The sequence below is a fragment of the Mesocricetus auratus genome, unplaced genomic scaffold (genome assembly GCF_017639785.1).
Source record: "Mesocricetus auratus isolate SY011 unplaced genomic scaffold, BCM_Maur_2.0 Super-Scaffold_100011, whole genome shotgun sequence".
Classification (NCBI taxonomy): Eukaryota; Metazoa; Chordata; class Mammalia; order Rodentia; family Cricetidae; genus Mesocricetus; species Mesocricetus auratus.
In genome coordinates, this window is record NW_024429195.1 from 53,563,455 (window position 1) to 53,590,237 (window position 26,783).

At 43.9% G+C, this 26,783-nt stretch overlaps 1 protein-coding gene across 5 annotated transcripts in view; it reads right to left on the minus strand.

The window, feature by feature from the left end:
• The window catches only part of Best3 (bestrophin 3), a 41,061-nt gene extending 20,231 nt beyond the window's left edge, over window positions 1-20,830 (minus strand). The window contains exons 1-3 of one of the 5 annotated variants that reach the window (XM_040754836.1): window positions 20,442-20,830; window positions 18,549-18,644; window positions 14,128-14,361 (exon numbers count right to left, since the gene is read on the minus strand). In XM_040754836.1, coding sequence (XP_040610770.1) covers window positions 14,128-14,290 — 163 coding nt within the window. In that variant the 5' untranslated portion in view covers window positions 14,291-14,361; window positions 18,549-18,644; window positions 20,442-20,830. The other 4 variants (XM_021233753.2, XM_021233755.2, XM_013121530.3 and 1 more) reach the window with 4 other exon arrangements.
• Between the last annotated feature and the right edge of the window lie 5,953 nt (window positions 20,831-26,783).

Here is a 26,783-nt window from a genome sequence, read left to right on the forward strand (position 1 = left end):
TTTTCCTATGGTCATTTCTCAGTGTTGAAGTACCCAGTTAGTATATGTTTGAATCTTATTATGTTAGAGTGTTTGATTTTAATACTGCTGTTTGAATTGTTGTCTTGCTTCATTTAAAAAAATGTTTAATGAATTTGCCTTCAGATTAGGACACAATTTCCACAATTTCTGAAATGACCCTAACCATACTTCTACTGTCTTATGCTATGTATTTATTGGAAGTGGCATTCTCATTGGTTGTTACAAAATCAAAATACCAATAACTCTGAAAAAAGGCAAAGATGTCATGCACTATCAAATATTTGGCCAATAATTAATTTTTCATGTAAAAACAAATAAGCACATCTTCTCATTTATATATGCAACCGTGCTTTCTTTTTTTTTCTTAGAAAACAATTTTAGCTTATTTATGTGTGTGTTATCTGTGGGTATACATATGTGTCTATGTGAGTCTGCAGGGTGGCCAGAAGGATGCATAAGATCCCCCAGAACTGTAGTTATACACGTGCTTGTGACTACAGATCTCAGCTCTGGCTCTCTAACACATAGCAGCAAAGTGCTCTTAACCACTGAAGCAATCTCCACCATCTTTTCTTTCTTTCTTTCTTTCTTTCTTTCTTTCTTTCTTTCTTTCTTTCTTTCTTTCTTTCTGTCTTTCTGTCTTTCTGTCTTTCTGTCTTTCTTTCTTTCTTTCTTTCTTTCTTTCTTTCTTTCTTTCTTTCTTTCTTTCTTTCTTTCTTTCTTTTTTGAGACAGAGTATCATGTAACTCAAGTTGACCTAAAAACCAATGTGTAGCTGATCCTCTGCCTCTATGTCCCTCATATTGGGACTACGGGCACATGCCACTGTGGCCATTTCTGTTTCTTTGTTTTGATGTGGTGCTGAGGGTCAAATCCAGGGCTTTGCGCGTGTCGAGCAGGCAGTTCAGCTGAGCTATAGCTTTTGCTTGCTTTCACTTTTAGAATTATTTCCTTCACTTTAAATAATCAGTCAAATTGGATATACCTCAAAGAATTGCCTTAAAATAAATTTATATTATAAAAGCTTCAAAATTAGATTTGTTCATGTGTATGTATGTGGCAGCTTTACCACACGGCTCCTGGGGACGCAGCCCAAGCTGTTGGGCTTGGTGGCAGGAGCATTTACCTGCTGAGTCATCTTGGTAGTGCAAACAAATTTCTTTACAATTTATTATCAGTAACTGTTTGGTTTTACATGTATTTTATATCCCATATACCTAAGTGTTCATAAACATTTCTCCTGTAAAGACCTCTGATCTAGGATATCTAAGGAAGTTTCCCTTGTACATTTTGACTTATAATGTAAAATCTGGAGCGACGATGCTTAGAATTGTGAGGGTTAAAAGACTAAATTGCGATAGTGAATGCGGAGCTGGTAGCAAAGAGTTGCACATGACTCCCGAGGCTGTGCCTTCCGCCTTCTCCGTCAGCATCCTGCTTGATCATATCCCTTCTGTGAAGCCATCACTCATTCCTTCCCTCTCCCTCCCAAAGCTCCCAAATGGCGCTCTGTCTTGACTTGTAGTATCTTGTGCATAATGAAAGGCAAGGACTACATTAGTCTTTTTAGTCCCCACAGTACCTTCCACAGATTTTCAGAATGTGTGTGCATAAAATGCAATTAGCTTGAGTTTCCAGAGACTTCCCTGAGCCTCAGGGCTTTCCTCAGTAATATCTGCTTTACAACGATGATACTGGGGGGGACAGCGCTTGCCTGTCATGTTGGAAGCCAGCAGCGCACATCAGAAAGGCAAGCGGATGGAGTGGGGTGGGGGGGGTGGAGGGTGGGAAGGGATGGAGGCGTGTTACTTGAGATACTAAACATACATGAAGAGTTTAGTACACTTGGTGCTAAGGAATCATGTGTTTTTGACATTGTATCTGGGTTCCTCCTTCACTCCCTCTCTTCCCATTCAAGGGGAAGAGGAACAAACAAGGTGGCAGGTTTATTTAATAAAAAAATTGAAAGAAGAGTTATTCTTATTATTTTTAACCATGTGTGTGCTTGTGTGTGTGTGTGTGTGTGCACGCACGCGTGCGTGCACAGATGCCCTTGGAAGCCAGAGGCATTAGGCTGGGTGTTGAGAACTGAACTGGGATCCTCTGCAAGAGCAGTGGATGCGCTTTTATTTATTTTTTGTTCTTTTGTTTTTTCAAGACAGGGTTTCTCTGTGTAACAGCCCTGGCTGTCCTAGAACTCACTATGTAGACCAGGCTAGCCTCGAACCCATAGAGATCGCCTGCCCCTGCCTCCCAGGTGCTGGGACTAAAGGCGTGCACCCCCACTGCCCAGCCAATGTATGCTCTTAACTGCTGAGCCATCTCTCCAGCTTCATTTCTTAACGTTCACTTAGAAATGTACTTTAAGAGCTTACAGTTTATGCTTGATTTCCTTTTCTTTAAAAATAAAGGTTAACTAATTCAAGTGATATACATATCCAAGAAGGAAAAAATATTCAAGAAGGCCAAATGAATGTTAACAGAGAAAATAAGCCTCCCTTCTTTCCCTAGACAGAACACTACTGTGAGCAGTCTATTGTATAACTTTACAGAGAAATCTCATGGATGTTCATGCACACCTGTTCGTTAAACACAAATTATTTTTATTTATATACAGATTTATGATTTATTCCTATTTTTGTTTGTATATTAGTGATTAAAAATTAATATATAAAGGGCAGCATCATTACTTAAATGACTGTTCTCTACTGACATTGTTGTTTGCAATGTTTTATTTAACTAATCCCTCTTTGAGAAAACATTTACGCTGTTTCTAATTTTTAACCACAGTGGCCTCTTTATTGTGGTCCCAGGGATTGAACCTAGGGCCTTGTATATGTTAGGCAAGTGCTCTATGTCTTGAGCTAAATACCCAGCCCTGGTTCTAATGCTGACAAGGTTCTCCTTGTTCCCACCCGTTGGCCCTTTCCAGTGGCTTCTACATGTTTTGATTTAGTGTAAATTATATTTTATGAATGAAAGATTATTCATAAAAATAATTTTAGTAGACATTAATTTTGGCTTATTTTTGCTTACAAAGTGTAATCATTTGCTAATGAAGTTCCAATGAAAACCAACTTTGCCTTGATACAGTGCATTTACATCTTGGTCTGCAGTCTGCTTACAAGTTTGGTTTTTCCATTTTAAGTTATTATCTCTCCTTCGCACGTAAGATTTAAGAAGTGATGCTATGATAGAAAAGGTGTCACAGAAGAAGCACGGTACACTATTTTGATAGTCATCGATTCCTCGAGCGGTGGAGTTCCCTAGCTCTCCTAGGTCTGATGTCACTCAGACCAGTGTTCTGAGGAATGAGATCCCAGACAGAGGACCTTGCTCTTAGAATCGCCTAGCAAGCTTGGGTAGGTCTGGCCCCACCTGCAGGGAGGAGTTCCCGAGTCAGATTTGCTGTTACTGTGCCTTGGATACTTTTAGAAATGCCACCACCTTCTCAGCTAGGGGTTAGGCAGGGGCATTCTAAGTCTTCTTGGGTGATCAACTGAAACAGGAACCAGGCAGCTGCATGTTTACAAAAGACCTGCAGGGAATTCTAACATGAAGCAACATTTGGAAACTGTTGCCCTGATGGGTGAAGGTTCTGTGGATTCAGTATATGAAATAAATGCAGAGATAGCTACAGAACCAATATTTACCCTCAGGACACTAGGCTAGAATTATATCCAGTCTGCTTATTCTAGCTAAGATTCTGCCCATGCCTGGGGAATGGTACTTCCTCTGGAGGTTAAAAAAAAAGCAAATAATTATGTTCTCATTTCTCAATAAAATACAGTTGTTACATGTGATGGCTATCCTTGGTTTTCAACTTGACTACGTCTGCAACAAACTACAACCCAGAAATGGTGGAGGGCACATCTGTGAGCGATTTTCTGCTTGTCTTGAAGTGGGTGAATCCACTCTAGTCCAGACCTCTGAGGTGGGAAGACACAGCCTTCGATCCAGATCTTGAGAGGGAAAGACACACCTTTAATACGGGCCACACCTTCTGCTGGAAGTCTACATAAGGGCGTGGCTCTTTGCTTGCATGTTCTCGCCTTGCTAGCACATCCATTCCTTCATTGGCATCAGAGCCCACTTCCTAGGGACTCCAGCATAGAAGACTAGCTGAGACACCCAGACTTGTGGGACTGAGAAACTACGAGATTCTTGGACAATTCTAGCCATTGTTGAATTAGTTGCAATGCAGACTGGAAGTCATTCCAGTGTGTGTGTGTGTGTGTGTGTGTGTGTGTGTGTGTGTGTGTGTAGAGAGAGGTTCATGCTGTAGTTCCGTGCATGACTTTAGAGAACCCTGACTAATACAGTTTGTGATCCAGATAATCTGCCGTTTCTTTTAAATCTGGTTTACAGAGCATGACTAAATGTTATTTTAAGAAGTTAGCCTTGGGTTACAACTTTCTTTGTTCTGTAACCAATGAAATCTTCACTTCCTTGTGGGACATGTGTTTTGGAGCAACCAAAATCCGTGTTCCAAGGCCCTTGCCACTCATGTTGGGCTCAAGAACAAACTGTCTCTTGTGCTTTAAAAAACAGTTAACAGATGGACTTGGCTTTTCTTCACTTCAAATGTAAAGGCTTGCCACAGCTGTCCTTCCTTTAACTGGAAGTCCATCTCAGCCAATCCATATCAGTTGTCTAACAACACGTAGATTGTTGGGATTTAGAGTGCAATTATAAACAAAAGAAGCTCCACTTTTGTACTGGCTGCAATTTCTGTAATTTGGCCAAAGAACAACTTTGAGTCTGGTTATTTTTGATCCATGAGTATGGATCAAGTCCCTTCTTGGAGTCGAAGCAGAGAGCAAATGTGCAGAGTGAGGGTCAACGACGAAGCCAGAGCTGAGCCCTGCACTCTGGGAAGGACATTTATTGATTGGAGGAGGGTCACACAGAGGGAAGAAAGCTGATGATTTTCAAGTTTTTATTTTCAGTCCAAAGCTATTGCTAATTTAACAGACGCTGGCTGGGAAAGCTGAATGAAGAAGCGGAATGCAATACGTGGTCCAGGAGTCCAGAAGGACTCCGGTCATTCCCTGCTGGCTCACACATCTAAAGTGACCCGGTTTTGGAAATCACATTGATGGGCAATTGAGAGAAAAGCTCTAGTCCATTTAGGGGCTTTATTTATGAAGTGGAATGTTATCTTTATCAATATCTTAATGCCTTAAAATTTATAACTGTAATTAATTTTATTATCCTCACAGCTAAGGCAAATTAATTACAGTTATTGCTGTGCTGTATTATACTTTAATTGCATTACAAATTAATTGCAGTTTGGCTAGTCTGCCACCACCCTGTGACCACGTGTCTTTCTCCGTCTATGTCTGGTTTGGCAAGCCACTGCATATGCCTAGAACATCTCTTGCAATCTCTTTATTTCTGGCTGACTCGGCCCTGCCCAGTGATTTTCATGTTGCTTGTGTGCAAAACAACCTTCTTTAATATGCCTAATCAGGGTAAAATACCCACATAGCTATCCTTAGAAATGAATGCTTGTACTGACAACTTGAGTTGTAGTTCAATGGAGTGGGATTTGATACTAGAAGGCAAATTTGAGGACTAATTAAATCCCCTGACAGGCAAGATCCCCGCCATCACAGATCTATCTGCTGTAGAGCTGGCCTGTTTTCTCTCTGGTTGAAGCAGAGGCAGGTGTCTTTGGCCTCCCAGAGAGGCTCTGGGAGCAGAAGGACCACAGCTCTACAGCTCAAAGGCAGGGTGGGTTTGATGCCAGTTCTTCCTCTAAGAGAAAGCTGTATTGTCAGCATCCAAGCCTTCTCAGGACAGCTTTTTCAAGAAGAGTCCAATGGTTTTGACTCATTTCCAAATGCATACAACAGAGTCGCCGTGTCAACTGGAGATGCCCTTTAAATATAGTGGGTGAGGCTTAGAAATCCCTGTCAAGCAGGGGAATTGAGGAGATGCAAAGTGAGTTGGAGACAGGGAGAGAATCATATCATGACACCGTTGTGCGGGGCAACACATTAGATCATGAGCCACACTGAGACAAATGTGGTTCAAATTAACTTGTCATTCCTTCTACATTATGTATTTACTGGTTATTATATGAGATAGTATTGTTTCTATTCTATCCTGTGTTTGCCCCCATTTAATCCCACTACAAATGGTGATCAGAAGTTTTTTAAAAATGATTTATGAACATTACCCAACAATGAGTTACAGGCTATCAATCAGAAACCTGGAATAGGATATGACAGAGTAAAATTAGTCTTTGGGGTGGCAATTAAGGCTGAAGAGATTTACTCCTTTATTTCCCCGATATGACCAAGGTATCTGCAGCCATCCATCTCTCCATCCCAAAGGGAATATTCCATAATATTCCATTTGGCAGAGGTCACTGCCTTCTATGCAAACACACACACACACACACACACACACACACACACACACACACACGAAATAACATACATGCACTTGAGTTCCAGGCTAACCCAGACTCCACTTTCAGACTGCCACTCTAGTCACTAACCCAAGGAGGCTGTCTAGCTCCAGGGGGGGCAGTTCCGCCTTGCACTTGTCTGCTGTGTGGGGCAGGAAGTGCACATGGTAAGCCAGGCTTCCCTCACAGGGTGACATTCTGTCTGTTCGGGCTCATCATGTGACAATAGAGCAGTGACTGACTCAGCTTCTGAAAGTTCAGCCAAGGGAGGAAGCTGGCGCAGGTGTGAATGCCACCGTGCCTTTGGCCATCTCTAAGACAGCACACCAGGACACTTAGACAGCCTGAGAACCCCGGGACAAGCCCAAGAAGACGACAGAGGACTGACGGGCACAAATACGTATACAAAATCCAAGAGCTTTTCCCAGGGAGACATCCCGGATAATACGATCTGGCTAGGCCAGGATCATAGACAGGGCCAGCCTTGCAGCCAGTGCGCCTTAAGTCAGACTTCTACTCCACAGCCACTCGGCGACCCGGGGCTCTCTTGCATTTTACGACATGTGAGTCAGCAACTGGAAACTGCAGGGTAGTCTCACCGGGGCTCCACCAGTCTCTGGAGAAGGCCCAGGGACTTTATTTCAAGTTTCAGGACTTTAAGAAAAGTAAACTCGCCCGGTAGTGGAGGTGGCGGTGCACACCTTTAATCCCAACAAGGGAGGGAGAGGCAGGCAGACCTCTGTGAGTTTGAGGCCAGCCTGGTCTACAGAGGGAGGTCCAGGACATTCAGAGCTACACAGAGAAACCCTGTCTGGAAACCCCACTCCTACCCCTCATCCCCCACCCCCCACCTACCAAAAATAAAAAGAAAGAAAAGTAAAAGGGACCCTTTTCTTTAAGGCTTAGCACATTTAAATGCTCTTACTGACTGAGCACAAAAGGAAGAAAGACAGAGGAGTACAATACAGAGACGTGAAGTTAGCTATAGATGTGTTTGTGCTTGCCTCTGAAAATGACTAGTGTAGGACAAAATTCATGGTAATTGTTACCGGTCCTCGAGAACAAGGGACCATATTCTTGCGTAAGTTGTATTCCCCTCGCTCAGCATGGTGCCCGGCGTACGATGTACACTCAGCTCTGCTTTATTTTTACTTAAAAAAAGATTTGCTTATCTATTTACGTGTATACATTCTTGCCTGCTTGTATATATGTGCCCCACATGCATGTCTGGCATCCACGGACACCAGAAGGGGAGGCTGGACTCTCTATGGGAAACTAGAGTTACTGACAGTTGTGAGCCGCCACATGATGGTGAGAATCACACTCAGGTCCTCCGGAAGAATGGCAAATGCTTTTAATCACCGAGCCATCCTCCCATTCTCTTATTTTTTTAAAATTAATCAACCAATTAAATTAATTAACTTTACTTTAAGACAGGCTCTTGTGCCCAAGACCGGGGCTTCCAGCGCATGATGCGGCTGAAGATAACCTTGAGCTCCTGGTCTGTCTCCACTTGTCTGTCTTTCGTCAGCGCTGGGGATTAGAAGCACAGCTTCGTGCACGCCGGGCAGGCTCTTCACCAGGCAGCTGCATTCCCACCCCAGGAAAGCTTCATTGAATGAGCGAATGTTTGGTTGGCATTACCAGTTCTACCGCTGGTTCTTTTTGAGCATGTCTGTAATTTTCTATTCCCGTCTTTACGGTCTGATGGGCGGTTCTGCCGAGAACTATTTTCTTCTCTGACACTTGTGAAGTATTAGGTAAAAGATTTGGATTCAACTTGGCTCTAAAATGTAAACAATCACCTAAGTTCATGACCCGAGTTAGCAAAGATCCAGGATTATGTACTTGACTTGGAGTGAGTGAGTGACATTTTCCAGGGCAGGTGACTGGAATGACTAGAATTTTCCAGAACAAACTCAGAGTCAACAGGCAAAGTAGTAGGGCCTCTCTTGAGTTCCTCTGGTAAATACCGGATGGCCCACACTTCAGGGACTTTCAGTGTAATTGACTTATTTTGAGTTCAATTTCATAGCAGAAATAGAACTTTTTATTTTTGGTTGTGAGCCTAGCCTTTAACGGCTGAGCCATTTCTCCAGCCCAGAACTTCTTATTTTTAATTTGAGAAATTTAACCTGTGATGATAACAAATCAGATATATCTTCTTGGAAGCATGCAATATGTGTTTTCTACTACTTGGAATGATAGACCTTGACCGTTTAATTTCAAAACAAGGAAAATTCAGAGACTGGCAGGGAAGGACCTGGTTTATCTGGCTCCAGCCTAAGCTTTGCTGAGCATTCAGAGGAAGTCGCTGGGCTCCATTCTCCTGCCCCCTCTCCTGCCTCTTCCTGCCCCCTCTCCTGCCTCCTCCTGCCCCTCACCTGCCTCCTCCTGCCCCCTCACCTGCCTCCTCCTGCCCCCTCTCCTGCCTCTTCCTGCCCCCTCACCTGCCCCCCTCACCTGCCTCCTCCTGCCCCTCACCTGCCTCCTCCTGCCCCTCACCTGCCTCCTCCTGCCCCTCACCTGCCTCCTCCTGCCCCCTCACCTGCCTCCTCCTGCCCCTCACCTGCCTCCTCCTGCCCCCTCACCTGCCTCCTCCTGCCCCTCACCTGCCTCCTCCTGCCCCCTCACCTGCCTCCTCCTGCCCCCTCACCTGCCTCCTCCTGCCCCCCTCACCTGCCTCCTCCTGCCCCCTCACCTGCCTCCTCCTGCCCTCTCATCTGCCTCCTCCTGCCCCTCACCTGCCTCCTCCTGCCCCCCTCACCTGCCTCCTCCTGCCCCCTCACCTGCCTCCTCCTGCCCCCCTCACCTGCCTCCTCCTGCCCCCTCACCTGCCTCCTCCTGCCCTCTCATCTGCCTCCTCCTGCCCCTCACCTGCCTCCTCCTGCCCCTCACCTGCCCCCTCCTGCCCCCTCACCTGCCCCCTCACCTGTTCCCTCACCTGCCTCCTCCTGCCCCCTCTCCTGCCTCCTTCTGCCCCACATGGAGGCTGGGCAGGCACAAGCCCTCAGGAAGAGGGGAGGAAGAGCTTTTGAGGAAGTCGTCTTAAATCTCAGCCTGGGATTCTGGAACCACCTACCACTGTCTACAGGAGCTTGTTAGATACACCACATCTTTTAGCAGTTTTAACAGTAGCTGATATGTCCTCAATTCTAATACATACTTCTTACAGGTGATTTTGAGTGGGATACTCAGTAAATGAGGTGTGTATGTGTGTTTATATGTGTGTTTGTGTGTACATGTGTGTTTGTACATGATGTCTGTGTGTATGTATATATGTGTGTGTGGGAGTGTGTTTGTACATGTATGCATGTGTGTATGTGTGTGTTTGTATGTGATGTCTCTGTGTGTATGTGTGTGGGAGTGTGTATTTGTGTATGTATGCATGTATGTGTGTGTTTGTATGTGATATCTCTGTATATGTGCATATGTGTGTGTGGGGAGTGTATGTGTATGTATGCATGTGTATGTTTGTGTGTATGTGTGGGGGAGTGTGTGTGTATGTATGCATGTGTTTGTGTGCATGTGTATGTTTGTGTGTACTGTATATGTGGGGGGAGTGTGTGTGTGTATGTTTGTGTGTACTGTATATGTGGGGGGAGTGTGTATGTGTATGCATGTGTGTGTTTGTGTGTACGTGTATATGTGGGGGGAGTGTGTGTGTGTGTGCATGTGTATGTTTGTGTGTACTGTATGTGTGGGGAGTGTGTGTGTGTGTGCATGTGTATGTTTGTGTGTACTGTATGTGTGGGGAGTGTGTGTGTGTGTGCATGTGTATGTTTGTGTGTACGTGTATATGTGGGGGGAGTGTGTGTGTGTGTGCATGTGTATGTTTGTGTGTACTGTATGTGTGGGGAGTGTGTGTGTGTGTGTGCATGTGTATGTTTGTGTGTACTGTATGTGTGGGGGGAGTGTGTGTGTGTGTGTGCATGTGTATGTTTGTGTGTACTGTATGTGTGGGGGGAGTGTGTGTGTGTGCATGTGTATGTTTGTGTGTACTGTATGTGTGGGGGAGTGTGTGTGTGTGTGCATGTGTATGTTTGTGTGTACTGTATGTGTGGGGGAGTGTGTGTGTGTGTGCATGTGTATGTTTGTGTGTACTGTATGTGTGGGGGAGTGTGTGTGTTTGTGTGCATGTGTATGTTTGTGTGTACTGTATGTGTGGGGGGAGTGTGTGTGTGTGCATGTGTATGTTTGTGTGTACTGTATGTGTGGGGGGAGTGTGTGTGTGCATGTGTATGTTTGTGTGTACTATATGTGTGGGGAGTGTGTGTGTTTGTGTGCATGTGTATGTTTGTGTGTACTGTATGTGTGGGGGGAGTGTGTGTGTGTGTGCATGTGTATGTTTGTGTGTACTGTATATGTGGGGGGAGTGTGTGTGTCCTCAGCATTGCCCACTTAATTTGCCCCATAGTGCAGGGCAGTGGCATAGCTACGAGCCCTCTATCCCCTTAGGCAGGAGTAGGTGCCCTGGCTCTGGACTCAGGGCATCTGCCAAACATTTTCCACCATCTCCAATGTCCTATTCTTCCCAGAAACCTTGGCACCATTGAAAACCAGTCAGGGAGTGGCAAAGGCCTGTGTCCAGCCGGACAACTTGGAAACAGAGCCTGGACGAGACTGAGTCAGCCCTCTCTGTGGGGGAGGTGCCAGACACAGCGTGAGTCAGCACTGCCATGGACAGAGGGTGCTGGCTGGGGCCACAGGAAATGCCGGCCTCTGGGGGCTGTCCCTGCAGGAAATGCCGCAGCTCGGTTGCCTGGAACCTTTGTTCTGCCACCCGACACACAGGTCTGATACTGTACCCTCGCTGGGCACAAATTTACATTTCTCTAAGCACAAGCCCTGTCCTCTGCCCCTTTTATAAAGAGCACATGAAAATTAAAGAACAACCCCACCCACTTTCCTTTTTGTTCTGTCTTTTGAGGCCTGATCTTGCCATGTAGCTCTGTCTGGCCAGGACTCACTCAGGTTGACCTTGGACAACCCTTTTGCTGAAGCCTCCAGTATAGGTCCCTACCCCAGAAAAAACAAGGCTCATGGGCTGTAAGGAAGATTTTGGCTCCATCCGATCTCTCTTACTTTCTGTCTCCTTCAGCCAATGTAAGGAGACTAAAAACTTGAAGCCAGATCTATGCTTGTTATACACAAACAAGTGACTCAAACCCACTGCCGGAGGGCACACTCAGAACTCCTCCGTCACCGTAAACCCACAGTCTGCATCTACTCCATCTTCTTTGTTGGTACTTTGTTAGCAGCAATGACTGTGTTCCCCCCTCCCTTGTTTTGCCCAGGAATCAGAAAAAGAGGTGGTGTTGTTTGTTTGGCTTTGCTTTTAAAGTACCCTTGAAAAGATTTAGTCCTTTTCAATTTCAGTGTGTGAAAAATGACATGGAGCCATGAATGGTGACACATACTTTTCATCCCTGCACCAGGGAGGCTGAAGCGGGAGGACTCTCATGAGGGCAAGTCTGGGCTATACCACAAGACGGTCTTAAAATGCAAAGAGGGAGGGAAAGACATGGAAGTGTGTCTAACTGAAGGGGTCTAAGCAGCACTTCTAAAGGTTTCTGATCCAGTAGATTCAAGGTGGGGTCCAGGACAATGCACTTGAAACAAACAGGCACGATAAAAGATGCTGAGGACTGTGGCTCTGTGGATGGCGGGTTCAGACACACGCCTTTAAACACACACCAGTGAGTGAACACTCTTGTTTTCCCTTGGAATGGTAGGGTTATAGATAGTGGGGAGAAGTAAAATCCGACATCCCAGACACCTTAGAAAGGAAAAAGGCCTGGTTGCATGTGCATGTCAGCCATTTGCACAAGTGTGTTATGAGTGACACACTCAAAGGACATGAGGTCTCACCACTCTCCTGCTCACCCGTTTGCTCACCTGCCCTGGGAACGCAGGTCTGACCAGAGGCCCCAGAGCCCTCTCTACGGCTGACTGCCCTGCCTCCTTCTCTTTTAATGCGGAGCTGACACTAAAAAGATGCCATTTGCTTTAAGAATGCGGCCGCCGGAGTCCTTCCGTGCCAAGATGCGTCAGAACTGGAGAAGTGGCACTTCCCTTCACCCCGACTTTCCTGGTTTATTTTTCTGCCTCTGCAGAGCAGGCCAGTCTTTAATGCTCTTTGTATATTAGGGTAAGAAACTGAAGTCGCTAAGGAGCAATTCATGTTAGTTATTCTGAAGCAGTATCCTACCTTTACCTTTGGAGGACAGTGGGAAGTTAATTTGGTTTTGGTTCCTGGTGCTACACACAATACACCTGGTATATTTGCCAGGCAACTCAACCTTCTGCCTGGATCCTCCACTAATTCCTTGCACCCTACAACTTTCTCACATACACCCTTGTTTTCTTTCCCCAACCCCAACTTGTGCTATGCTGTTCTGGATGATTCCTTTAGAGTAGTGAGAACTGATATAGCACTCGCCAGGTGTTAGGAGCTGCTCCAAGCACTTTGTGAACATTAACTTACTTAGTTTTCATGGTAAACCTACAAGGTATATAACATAGATGCTAGTATAAACCCATTTCATAGATGAGGATACTGAGGCACAGAAAAGCTAAGTACTTAAACAATGTCATGTAACTAGTGAATAGTGAAGGTGTCAGAATTCCAACCCTCGGCCTATACTTAGTTATTATCTGTGTCTCCCATAAAAAACCCACCACACACATACCACTGCCAAAAAGGCCAACAAATTAAAAAGTAGACAATATTCATCTTAGCAGAAAGATGAAACTGGAAATTACAATTTGATTTGAGGCTGTAGCCTAAATGAAGGTAGAATTCTCTGAGTTCTCAGATCATCAACATGGGCCAAGAATGTCCTCAAGTAATCCTCACGTCACAGAACACTGGATCAACAGCTTCTTATTAAATATTTCATAGCAAAGAGCACCATCCTTCACAAATGACTCATTTTCAGCACACTAGACCCAAGAACCCAGATAGAATAGCTATGTCTACTGTCTACTATGAAACACTGGAGAGGCAACAGGTCCACACAGAGAGCCTCTGACGAGCACATCTGGAAGGAGGGTTTACCTGGATGAAACTGACTTCACCTCAAGACGTATCATCTTAACGTTTCTGACTTTTAATTGCATTCCTTTCACTAACCGGCTATGCGATTCAGGACAGCTTGAGAAATCCTCCGTGATGTCTTGAAGACCTAACTGAAATAGCTATAAACTAGGCATGTAGCTTGCCCGTCTATAATCCCACCTCCAGGGAGACTGAGGCTGGAGGATTGCCGTGAGTTCAAGGCCAGCCTGGGCTACATAGTAATAATGTGTCTCAAAAAAAAAAAAAGACAACAAAAAACAAAACAAAGCAAAAAGAAAAAAGAAAAAAGAAACCTCAGAAGGAAATAAAAACAATTGCCCTAAGGTACTGGAAAATTATAAGGTAATACATACGAAAGGTTGCTTTAACGACTATGACCATCATCATTGTACTTACGTCAAGACATCTTGACTTTCAGCCACTTCTCTGCCTCCCAAGTAAACTCCTTGAGGGCAGGAATCCTACCTTACTCATTTTAGCCCTTTAAGAACTCTTCTGGCCCACAGGCATTTCTTCAACGAATACACTCAGGTACTTTCTAGAGCCGTTTGGTAGCTCCTCAGCCTGACATACAAGAGCCCAGGAGGAGAACGCGCGTGCGCAGTACCTGCTTCGACCACGTGGTCCATGGTGGGAAACCTTTTGTATACCGCCGTGCTCACGGAGCGGAAGATGAGCAGGGACGTGAGGTTGACGTAGCGCATCAGCGTCCTCCTGAGCAGGCGCCCATGCTGGTCGCTCCCGTGGACGCTGCTGGAGATGAGGAACATGAGCCTGTCTGGCCAGGGCAGATTCACAAACTGGTTCCACCATCGGTTCACCACCAGGGTGACGTAGAACCCTGTGGGACAACCGGAAGTCACCATGCCGTTTCTTACAGCAGACACCTCAACGGACACACTTAGCAGAATTTTAGCCTTTTGAGGGGTTCGAGGTCTGGAAGGATGTTATCATCCACACCGTATGATTTTGCCCTCGTGTGTGCCTGGCAAGGTCAGGGCACCCAGCAAGTGGGCATTGGAACTCAAATATTGACTGTGAAAATGGAGGGTTAGTGGAGGGAAAGCTTAATTGTCCGGTAGCAGATCATGACCTCAAACTGTTGGATGTTAATTTAGCAGGAAGCAGCCCGGAAGGCACACTGTAGGGACAGCCGTGTGCCAGCGCAAGCAGCGGCTTTCCCGGCATGCCTCTCAGCCCCGAAGCACTCTCATGCAGTCATCTGTGTCATCTAACGGTGACAGCTGGTGTGGCTGCATTCTGCGTGTGACCTATACTTACCAAGCACAAAGGTTACTGGAATTTGTTCAGCATATCTGTCACAGTAAATTGATAATTTTTCAAAGTAACGTTTTTGGGCTCCTGTAAGTACCAATCTGGAGCAAAAATAAAACGCACAGCCCTTTATGATATGGTACTTCCGCACCTGCACCGCAGGTGACATCAAGTGCAAACAATTAAGCACAAATAATCTCAGGTTGTTTTTGTTTGTTTGCTTAAAGGAACTCTATATTTTTGTTCCTTTTTTCTTAAACAGGTGTGTCTCCGATGTTTTTTTAAATTGCTTTGTGCTTCAAGTATTCGAGTTTTTAGCACATAAGTCTGTTGGCCGTTAAATAAAGGATTTATTAACCATTTTTGTTTATTAAAACTTTATATTTCTAAAGTTTTATATAATTGATTCGTTGGATTTTGGAGAAAGATATGTTACAAAAGAGTGTATTGTTTTTCTTTCCACTGAAGATCAAGGCTATGGCAGCTCGGGTGCCAGGCAGACACCCACTGAATTCCAGCCTGATCTTTTCCTTTTTATTTTTGAGACAGGGTCTCACTTAAGTTACCTAGGCTACTTTAAGCTCTCTTTGTAGATCAAGTAGGTCTTGAACATGTAATTCTGCTGCCTCAGCCACCCAAGTAGCTGGGGTTACAGGCTGGTACCACCAGGCCCGGTTTCCACTTTTCAATTATTCATCAGGAATACTTAAAAGAAAGAGGTTATTGAGTTGGTGGGTCAGAGTTATTAAGTCATTATTGAGTAACAACTTTAGACATTTTGATCTAGTCTAGAATGTGTTAAATCAATTTAATTAAGTCAATTAGCACATTCTAGATTGTGTATATCCCATGCCAAAATATAACTGTTTAACACTCACAATTATTTGGAATATAAATAAAACTGATTTAATCTTAAAGGTGGAAAGAAACTTTCTTTGTTACATTTGGCCGTCTCAAAACTTTTCTTGTAGCTCTGACTTAACCTCCCCAAACTCATTTTCTGAGATTGCTAGACACACCTGCCCATAACCAGACTGTTATGTTTTACAGGGAGGGAATTCAAAGACCATAGAAATCTCAAAAGGCGGGCTAGTAGTAATTAACAAAATGTGGGAGAAGCCACATACTAATCTGCATAGATCAATAGTGCAGTTCATCTAAAGGATGAAGAAATCTAGGGAAGGATCCTCCAGAATAGGTGTCAGGAGTTCCCTTGGGTGGAATGTTGATATAGAAGCAGAAGAACAGTGTCCAACCAATGGGGCTGCAGCTGGGACACTCTCGGGAGCTGGGACAGATGAAGAAAGAATTTGGGGTCCAGGGGTTTGTGGAGTTCCGGTCTCAGCTTTGGATGAGGTAACACAGTTCACGGAATCAGGAAAAAGTGACAAGAGAGGTGCTGGCTGGATTCACAGGTCTGTGGTGGTCATGTTGATGACAAGTCACAGACAGAGAGTGGCTTTTCCGATACACAAGTAGAAATGGTCAAAGAGTATTTAGAGCGGAAAGTGTAACTCTTAGGGTCAGTTAGGCCATGCCAGGGTATAGCACAGTTCTGCCATTGATTTAGACTGGGTATATTGTCAAGGCTCTAGGAGTCTCAGATTTTTCAGTTTATGGTGTTGTGGAGATAAAAAAAATCAATTATATAAATAAAATTTAAAAACATATCTTCAAACATAGTACCCAAATGGGTGGTATTAATACTAATTGGCCAAAGAAATAATAGACACAGAAAGTTTCTTAGCTAGAAAATACCACAGAGATTATTTTGTCAAATTCCTCCAAATTGGAAGAGATACAATCAGTGTAAGTCTATAGTAGGTACAAGAATGAACTCTGCTTATATTTCCCCGAGGTCTGCTTGACTTCCTTGACCTATTAATTCAACAGTTCTTGATACATCTTTAAGATAAAAAAGGATTGGCTTGGGCTGGAGAGATGTCTCAGTAGTTAAGAGCACTGGCTGCCTTTCTAGAGGACCTGGGTTCAATTCCCTGCACCCACATGGCAGCTCACAACTGTCTGTAACTCCAGTTCCAGAGGATCTGGCCCCTTTATATACATGCAGGCAAAACACCAATGCACATGAAATAAATACATTTTTTAAATCTACTTTTCTAATAATTTACAATGAGACTTTTAAAAAAGGAGAAACCAAGTTAGAGTGATTGTTATAAATGCATGCATTCTTTGATTTTCAGAAAGACAAAAATCTATGTAGACTTTTGGGTGGGAGATGAATTTGACATTGGGGCAAAAGCTGAGACCCCAGGGAACATTTCTGGCAATGCATCAACTATTGTCGGGGCTTTTTTCTTCTAAGAAGCTGTGGTCACAGTCAACTCACATTAGTAAAAACAAGCTAGTGAGATAGCAAACACCACTAATCTCCCACCACTTCATATTCTGAAGGCCTGTGACATATGACTAAGCTGTTAATATATAAGATATCTGACAAGTATTAGAGGTCTGTGAGCACATTTGACAAAATCTATTCTTGCCATTTTTGCCTTGGCGCTTTTTGTTTTGGTTATTTTGAGCTGAGGGCTGAACCCAGGGCCTAGCACTTGTTCACCATGCATTCTACCACTGAAGCAAATCCTCAGCCCCACGAAATCCATTCTAAACTGCACACTTGTTTGGAATCGTAGTATTTTGTTTTTGAGACAGGATCTCTTATAACCCAAGTAGCCAAGGGTTATGGCCGACTTTATGTGATGCCAGGAAATGAACCCAGGACTTCATGCATGCTAGGCTAGCACTCACATTCTCAGGCCCAGGATGGAAGTTTTGACCGGTAACAAAATAGATGTTCCCATTTTGCTTTGGGGAGTGCTCAGCTGACTAAATGAACACTCCCTCCTTCCCAAGTAGACTGGAACTGCAGGAGAGGATGTAGGTAAGACGGTGACTCACAGTTCATTCACCTGTGGTAGAAGAAGCACTATATACCTAGCTAAGGTGGAAATACGGCCTCAAAAACCCGAAGCTTCCCTATTAGCTTCCTCCAATTATTCAGTTCTTGTTTAATGATTCATAAAGCTCTGTATTTTTTAGCATATGGATGAAATTTAATTAAGACTAATTTTTAGCTGTTGAGAGGTAAGATATGTTAACCCTCAAAGTGTCTCTCAACCTGACAGGAACACATCTTGACATTATAAAGAATAAATACCTCCTTTTGCAAAAAAACGATGTCCTGAAATCAGAAGACATAAAGGGAGCAAATTAGTCTTCTGGTCTTAATCCTTTTGTCGAGGCCCTGGTTAGGTTTGAGAACAAAGTCCCGGGTCAGAACTTACCATTCAGACTAAAGGAAAGAAAGCTGCCTGGTAAGTTCTATTCACCCATATGTTAACTCCATATGGTATTGCAATATGTATCAGGTCACAATTTCAAACTGCGAATGACAGTGTTCAGAGAAACACAAAAGTATTTGTCTGTGGGACTTTGTCATTAATTATCACACGATAAGGGCGTGTATGCCTCAAACAGCATGGCTGACACCTCATCAGGGTCGGCTGGAAGGCAAGCCCATTGCCTCTGACGGTTGCTATCGCTTACTCCTAATACATGGCTAGGTGTGGGTTAAAATACCCTGTCCCGAAGAGGAAACAACAGAGAGGGTCATGCAGAGGGAGAAGTGACGTAATGCAAAGGCCAGCGGCAACCAAGGGCATCAGAGTTTTGAGACTGTATTCTTACATAACATCTGAGGGCCGTTTAAGGAGACATGCAAAGCCAAAGTACCTGTACACCAAACTGATAGCTGTGTAAAGGACAGCAAAAGCAATAAACTCCCTGTACAGGAGCTTGTAGATGCTGCCTCTCCACTTGAGGAGCAACCTATGAAATCCAAAAAAAGTTGCATTGGCTACTTTACTGGAGTAAGTGACAGTCATCTCGGATAGTTTGGTTCTAGAAGAGCAAGAAGACAAAACATGGGTGAAAAATAACATTTGATGTCAACATTGGCATGCGCTTCTTTTTCTAATCAAGGGAAACTAAAGCTGGCCATTAATCAGCCAACCCACCCTCTTCTGCTTTCCCACACTCCTTGTAGATACCACTGTCTAGAGACACTATCTAGAGTCTCAGTACCAGACCTTGTAGCACAGAAGGGGAGGAAGGTGGTCTCTGGAAAGAGTGTTCTTAAATGCCCCAAAATTTCTGTAATTTATAAGTATTATTGAGCTATTGCCCAATAAATACCAAAATTAACACATGTGATATGCTAGACACATTGTAAGGCTACTTCTTAATAATAGGGAGGATTTAGGAAACTGGCTTGTTAAACTGATGTTTTTTTTAAAAGCAATGGCCATACTCATGGCTTGGGCCGGTGTTAAGAGGAAAAAGTTACAGCTTACTTCTTGGAAACCAAGAGTTGTTGTAAGGAAGAAGTCAGGCCCTTAGAGCACCTTAACTGATAGGTTACTCTGGGTAGTCCTACTGGGTGTGATGTGCATCTGAGTGGCTCTCCAGATGCACAGGCAGAATTCTGTACCTTTCAAAAGGAGCCCGTGTGCTGGGTAACCCTGCAGCATTTTCCCTTTGAAAAGTCTCAGTGAGATGCTTAAAGATGGTTGACTTTCTGCTTGGAGCTGAACAAAATGAGTCATTTGTTTTCGGTTGTAAGACAGCAGCCTTGAATGTGGTATTTAGCCAAGGATGACCTTGAGCTTTGGATCCAGTGAGTGCTGGAATTGTAAGACTATGCCCCTGTGTCTAGTTTACTAGGCACCGAGTCTTGTGCATGGGAACCAAGCATGCTCCCCACTGAGCTTCATCCCCAGTGCATCCGTTAATTAGGACTCCTTGTACTGGATATGTGCCATGGATGTGGGCAGGATGAGAACGAAGCCTGAAGCCTGGTTTTCACTGAGCTCTTTGTTATACCGCTGCTTCTCACTGGGCTAATCCACGGACTGTGAGATACATAATGCAAAGCTGACCTTTGGGTAGAAATCTTGCTCAGCTACCGGCTGGCGCAGGTCACATGCGAACAAAATGAGATGTCTTTAAAATGCTAACTTTTCTCAAATGGAACTATGTGGCGCTTCTCACAGAGTGACTCAGACTGAGAACATGTAGTAGTTTTTAAGTCAAATTAAAACACACGCACACCATAGATATTTTTCCTATAGAGCAATCTACATCATACATTCTATCACAAGCAAGAAAATGTCTTATTCAGATGGGCAAACATTAACTGTAATTTGTCTGCTTTCTCTAAGAACTGGCAGCTGAATTCACAGCGGCAGCAGCAGCAACAACAACAGCAAAATCACTGAGTTATCCTCCAAAATTATTTATTTTAATTAAAAACCAAACCAAGGCCTTTTGCATAAGTAAGTGGCCCTACAAAGGGATGGGATGCCTGTCACGAAGCCTGCCTCACTTTCCCACCGTTACCTTGTCTCTTTGCCTAAGGAGAACACAGTTGACACGGAAGAGGGACACACCAAATGAAGCCGATGTCACCCAGCTGTTCTCCTGGCGGGTCGTGTTAAACACCATGCTCTAACCGTCTTCCCTTTCTTGCTTTTGCTCCATCACCCTTCTGTTTAGGCTCTGTCAAAACCCCTAAGCCCACGGAGCACCAAGGTCACCGTTCGAGTGCATAGCTGACTGAGCACTAACCTGCTTCTTTGGAGTCCTCCACGGGAAGGGAATCTTCAAATGTCGGCTCTCACTGAAGAGGAGCCTTCAGATCGGGGCTCCGGTGCCACCCTTCACGCGTGGACCGTGACTGTCAGGTTTCCACCCGTTCTCTGGCTGCTATGAAGTTTCAGCATGTAGCCAGCCCAGGGTTAAATGTTTTTCCACTTGCAGAGGCCTGTTTATGCCAGTTTGCCCACTGATGACAGTTATAGCTGGGAACAAACAGAAGTGACAGCTGCTGATGTTGCTGTTTTCTAATCTATAATTATAACTCCACCTGCTGCCCAAAGTGCCCCTTTGAACGAGACTTTGGTGGTAATGGGAAGATGCAGAGCCCTTTAAGTCCTGCAAGATTGTTTCAGCTCTGGCTTGGGATCAAGGAAGAAAGGTCCCTTTCTACTGAAAAGTTCTGGACATACTCCAGTAGCCAGAGAGGGGGATTAGGGCAGTCTTCTGTGCTTGAAGAATAGATTCTTAGGAAGCCGAACACTGGGGAAGACAGGAATATAAACAAGAATTCTGTTGGTCTGAGAGCAATCGAGACTGATCCTCCACTAAAAGCAACAAGTGTGCGTGTGCGTGTGTGTGTGTGTGCGCGCATGTAAGTGCATGTATTATTTGTGTGCATGTGTGTAGTGTGTATGTGGTATGTATGCAATGTGCATGTGGTGTGTATACATGTTTGTAAGCACATTTATGTGTGTGTACATGTGTGTCTAAGGTGCATGTATATTTGTGTGCATGCATGTGGTATGTATGTAATGTGCATGTGTATGTGCATGTGGTGTATACATGTTTGCAAGCACATGCATGTGTGTGTGCATGTTGTCAGGGGTATGTGCATATCTGTGTGCATGTGTGTGGTATGTATGTGGTATGCATGTATGTCTAGAGTGTGTGTGTTTGTGTGTGGTATATGTGTGTGGTGAGTCTTTTAGAAGTTTATAGAGAATTATGGATTTATTATGTTTTCCCCATGGTTAACCAGGAAACTTTAAATTATTTGAGTGGTTTCCTTCAGATTGATAATAATGCATATTTTCTTTCTTAAAAGAGAATGTTCATCTGAGTTCCTTAGGTAGTAGGATAATTAATCTGAGGCCATTTCCTGGGACCCTTCCACCTTTCTAACATAACTCATGTGCCCATCATTATACCGTGAGCTTAAAGAGAATAACGTGAAAAAATTGTTTTTTTAGATAAACATGTAGAATAAAATATTTGAAAAATCAATACTAAGTTATGCCTGGTGGGTCATGCCTGTACTCCAATCACCTGGAAAGTTTGATGCGGGAGATTTGCCGTGAGTTTAAGCCTAGACTGGGAAATTCAGTAAGCTTCAGGACAACCTTGGCTGGTAAATGAAGATCTGTCTCAAAAAAAACAAAACAAAACAAAGCAAAAAAGACAAGCAAATGGACACCCCCCAAAAAACCCTTAAGAATATATAAAATAAAAAATATAGCCGGGCGTTGGTGGCGCACGCCTTTAATCCCAGCACTCAGGAGGCAGAGGCAGGTGGATCTCTGTGAGTTCGAGGCCAGGCTGGACCGATAGCCTCCAAAACAATACAGAGAAACCCTGTCTTGTAAAAACCAAATATATATATATATATAATTAAAATTTTTAAAGAATTATTAAGTTGTATGTGCATTTCACCAACTTTGTCAAACTGTAAGTGCTTTAAAGTACTAACAGAGTTGAAGTGTTTTTGTTGTTGTTTTGCCTTTATTCTTGTTCTTAACCTCAGGAGCCCTGTAAATAATTAATACTCACTTAATAATTGCAAGATAACTGATTGCACCACTGGGGCTCCAATAACAGATAATGGATATTATTGCTATCGCTGTTTGATTATCACTTTTTCTTTACTATTTCACAGCTGTAAGTACCTTGGGAGTGGATTTATGAACACAAAGAATGCATACACACAGTATTTCACGTCTTATATTTGAGTTGTCTTGAAAAGTGGTTGAATAGACCTGAGATTGCATTTACAAAGGTTTTCAGGACTAGTGAGCATTAGGGAGTTCGAATTTATCTAAACAAAAGAGAAATGGTGCAGGCTCTACACCTCTCTGCTGCGCCTCCCACTGTCTGTGTGGCCCCTAAAACTCAGCACATTCTGTAGCAGTGGTACCTGAGAACCAGGAGACCAGCATGCTGTGCTGGGCAGTGTAAGCATTGTTGATTGGTGCAATGCCTCCCATCAAGCTGTTGTTTTTCTGTTACCAAGAAAAGATGTGGTAGACCATCACTACGTAAACAAGTCACAAGATACAGGCGGATAGATACGACTAAGGTCAAAACTTAAATCAAAAGAAGTGCCATAAGCGAAGCTTTAAAAGTTTAAAAACTCAAATGGATTGTTCTATACTGTCCATCTGTTTTGCTTTGAGGCCGAGCCCCTCAGTGACCTAGAACTCTCCCAGGAGGCCAGACTGACATGTCTCTGCTTCTCTAGCACTGAGATTACTACAAACACAAGTGGCCATGCTCAGTATTTTTCTCGTGGATGCTTGCCATTGAACTCAGTGCTTCCAAAGCGAGCCCTCCACTGACCGAGTCATCTCCCCACCCGCATTAACTTATCATTTTCTCAGCAACACAATGTTTTGGTCCAGCTTATTTATGAACTGCACAAAGTTTTCCTGAGCATGCCCTGTTCCATCTTGGGTTTTCCCGGTTTGGGGCTTCTCTGATGGCTCCTATGGCTCTAAACCAGGCAGTTGCTTGGGGAAGCCCTGTGGCACTGAGGCGTGCAAAGTTTCTGATACACATGCCACTGAACAGGAACTCTGCCCCATACCGAGCAAAGGCTACGGCAAACCTCCGAAACCTCCTCAGTCAGGCTCCCTCTTGGATTTCAGGGAACAAAAAGTGAACCCCGAGAACTGGCAGCACTGTTGCGTTTTACAAAAGTTTCAGCTTTGAACCCGGGGGAGACTGGATATTTGAGGAGTCATCAGTCTTTCCGTGCTGAGAGTAATTGCCAACTCAACAAAACAGAAATGCATTAGTCCAAGTTCTGAAGGTGATCTCTTTTGAAACGGACGCTACAGCAACTCGGTTCTATTTTAGAGATGAAAGCTCTGAGTCTAGAGAATTATGACTACAGTGCTGAAAACATATCCAGCGCTCAATAATCAATGACATTTCTTAAGTAGACAGTGCCGCTCTGCTCGGAACACATTCCAGATTGCTAGAGGAAAAAGGAATTACAACATAGAGTCAATCACAAATCAGTTCAATTTCACACACACACACACACACACACACACACAACACACACACACACAAACCTCAAGTAAATTTAAGTATATTGTTTATTCTGAACAGCTATGAAATTCTGTTACTTGACAGTGTTTGGAAATCATATTATTGTGTGGGTCAAGGGGAGATACAGTGAAATTTTACCCTGAAATAAGGGATAAGGCAGGTGTGGTGACACACATACATTGTCCAGCGTTTGGGAGGTGAACTCTGAGGGTCAAGGGCAAAAGGCCAGTTAGTTGTCTTGGTCTCACAGTGCGCTCAAGGCCAGTCTGGGCTACATGTGGTCCTGTTTCAAAAAAACAATGGTGGAACTTAGGTGGAAATGGAAAGCTTTCGTTGCTTCTGGTTTCCTAATTTGGTTGATGAAACATTTTTCAGACATCCTTTTGTGTGCTATAGCTCCTGAACAAATGGTAACCTGCTGAGCAGTCTCTTGGATTTGGGCCAAAGGAGTCAAAGAGAAACTTTAGGAGTTTTGTTTGTTTGTTTGCCTCACATAAACTATATTTTAAAGGTAACATCCATATTTAAATATTTTATTGGCTTTTATTATTATTATTTTTTTGGTTTTTCGAGACAGGGTTTCTCTGTGGCTTTGGAGGCTGTCCTGGAATTCGCTTGGTAGTCCAGGCTGGTCTCGAACTCACAGAGATCTGCCTGCCTCTGCCTCCCGAGTGCTGGGATTTAAGGCGTGCGCCACCAACGCCCGGCTTTTATTGGCTTTTAAATATGTTATATTTTGATTAAATTCTCTCCCTCATCCAACTTCATGTTTCTTTTCTCTCTCAGAAAAACAGAAACAAAACCCCTTGATGTTAACATAACCAAGCAAAACAGAAGCACACACAAACACATGGAGCACATTTTGTGTAAGCCACCTGCTGCTGAGTATGGGGCCTCTCTTGGAATGTAGTTGGCATACCCAGTGATACTCCACTGGAGACAACAGATTTCCCCTTTCCTGATAGATATCCACTGCAAATACCGTCTCAGGTAGGGGTGGGATTTTGTGTCCACTTCCGATTCTCAGAGCTTGCATTTTGTTTTGTTGATGTGACAAAATGCTTGATCAAAGAAACCTGAAGAAGGAAGTGTTTGTTGTGGCTCACAGTTCCACGGATACAGTCCATCATGGCAGGGCAGTTACTATGGCAGCAGAAGCAGGAAGCAGCTGGTTAATTTCACCCACAGCCGGAAGTAGAGAATGATGAATGCTGGCACTCAGTTCACTCTCTCCCTTTTCTGCAGTCTAGGACCCCAGCTCTCATGGGGCAGCTCACAACCATTCTATGAGATCTGATGCCCTCTTCTGGCCTCTGTGGCCACTGCATGCACAAACAGGCAAAATACTCATACACCGAACGCAAAAGTAAATGAATCTTAGACTCACACACACTCACATACAGTCACACACATGTACATACACACTTATACATCATGCATACACACACATACACTCACACACACTCATGCACACACACACACACACACACACAGACTCCTCGATGGTGTCTACTTATGTCTGATGGACACTAAAATGAGATGAAAACTTTGGGCCACATTGTGCTTTTCTCTTCACAATGATCATAGAAAATGTTTTGCCAAGGCTATAGCACGTGGTGATCTGGGTTCCTCTGCCCGAGAGCTTTATCAGCAGCTCCGGATACCTAGAGTCCCTCAGCCTTAAGTAAGGTCAGGATGTTTATGCAAGACAATGAGTAACTCCGCAGTTCCCAGGTTAAGTTGAATACTCACTAGCCCGAAAATCTCAAGGCTGGAGTACCCGTGTACAAGAAGGAAAACATCTTTTGAAATCTTGCCCTTGACTAACAGACAATTACCAAACTTTAGCTCACTCCTGAAAAAAAAATCAATAAAAGCCTGTTGCTCCCTTTGAGAAGAAAGTTGTCTGTTTATCTCTTTGATTGCTGTTAGCTCCCATTTGCTCAGGAGCTGAAGTTCCAATAAAGCCTTGCCTGTCTCGTTCATAATATATGGCTTTGTCACATTTGCAATGTCTCCATGCCACAAGAGCCCACTGTCTGGTACCATAATAAAAAAATGCATACGTGCCAACTCATTCGTTGCAGCATTGTTTGTAATTGCAAAATGTTGGAAAGGACATAGTCTATTCCCATATGTAGGAGAATGGTTGACTAAAGCGGTACATTAGTTAAATGAGGCACATGCAGTTATAAAAATGAACAAAAATCCTTATAGATCTATATGATTTACAGGGTACACTGGTAGCTGGGGGTGGGGGCGTGCCAAAAAATACTTATAGTACAAAAGCACATGGTGGGATCCTTGATATTACTAGCTACTGGGTATATGCAAGTCAGAGTGACAAGCACAGGATGGCTACGAAATGCAAACAAATCTGGTAATGGCCGTGCACAGGAAGCTAAGGCAGGAGGACCATGAATTAAAGGTCAGCCTGGATTACAGAGCAAGAACCTGTCTAAAACAACAACAAAAACAAAATCAAAGAAACAAGGTAAGTAGAAAACACGTGTTGTCGAGGATAGGGAGAAATTTAAATCCTTGCACCTTGCTAGTAAGAATTAGAAATGTTGCTACAATCACTATAGAAAATGAATTGGTGGTCCCTCAGAAAGTTAAAGATCACCCTATGGCCTGTTGACCAGTGAGGTTCCATAGACACCAAAACAGTACAGGCTGCTGGCTGATACTACATTTGGTTTCCCTCAAGTTCTAGAGTACCCTGGAGTTCCAAACTCACTTGGAAGTGTCATCCCTACCGGCTAGCTTTCATAGTTATAGAAGGTACTATGTATACTACCCAGAAAGAAAAGTAATCATACTTGTTGTGGACATTGTGACCTACAAAAGTGACTGGATTGGGCTGAGCAGTGGTGGCCTTTACTCCCATCGCTCAGGAGGCAGAGGCAGGTGGATCTCTGTGAGTTTGAGACCAGCCTAGTCTATAGAGTGAGTGCCAGGATGGGTTGCAAAGCTACACAGAGAAACCCTGTCTGGAAAAAAAAGGTGATCGAGTTGGCAAGACATACCCACTGGTACAAC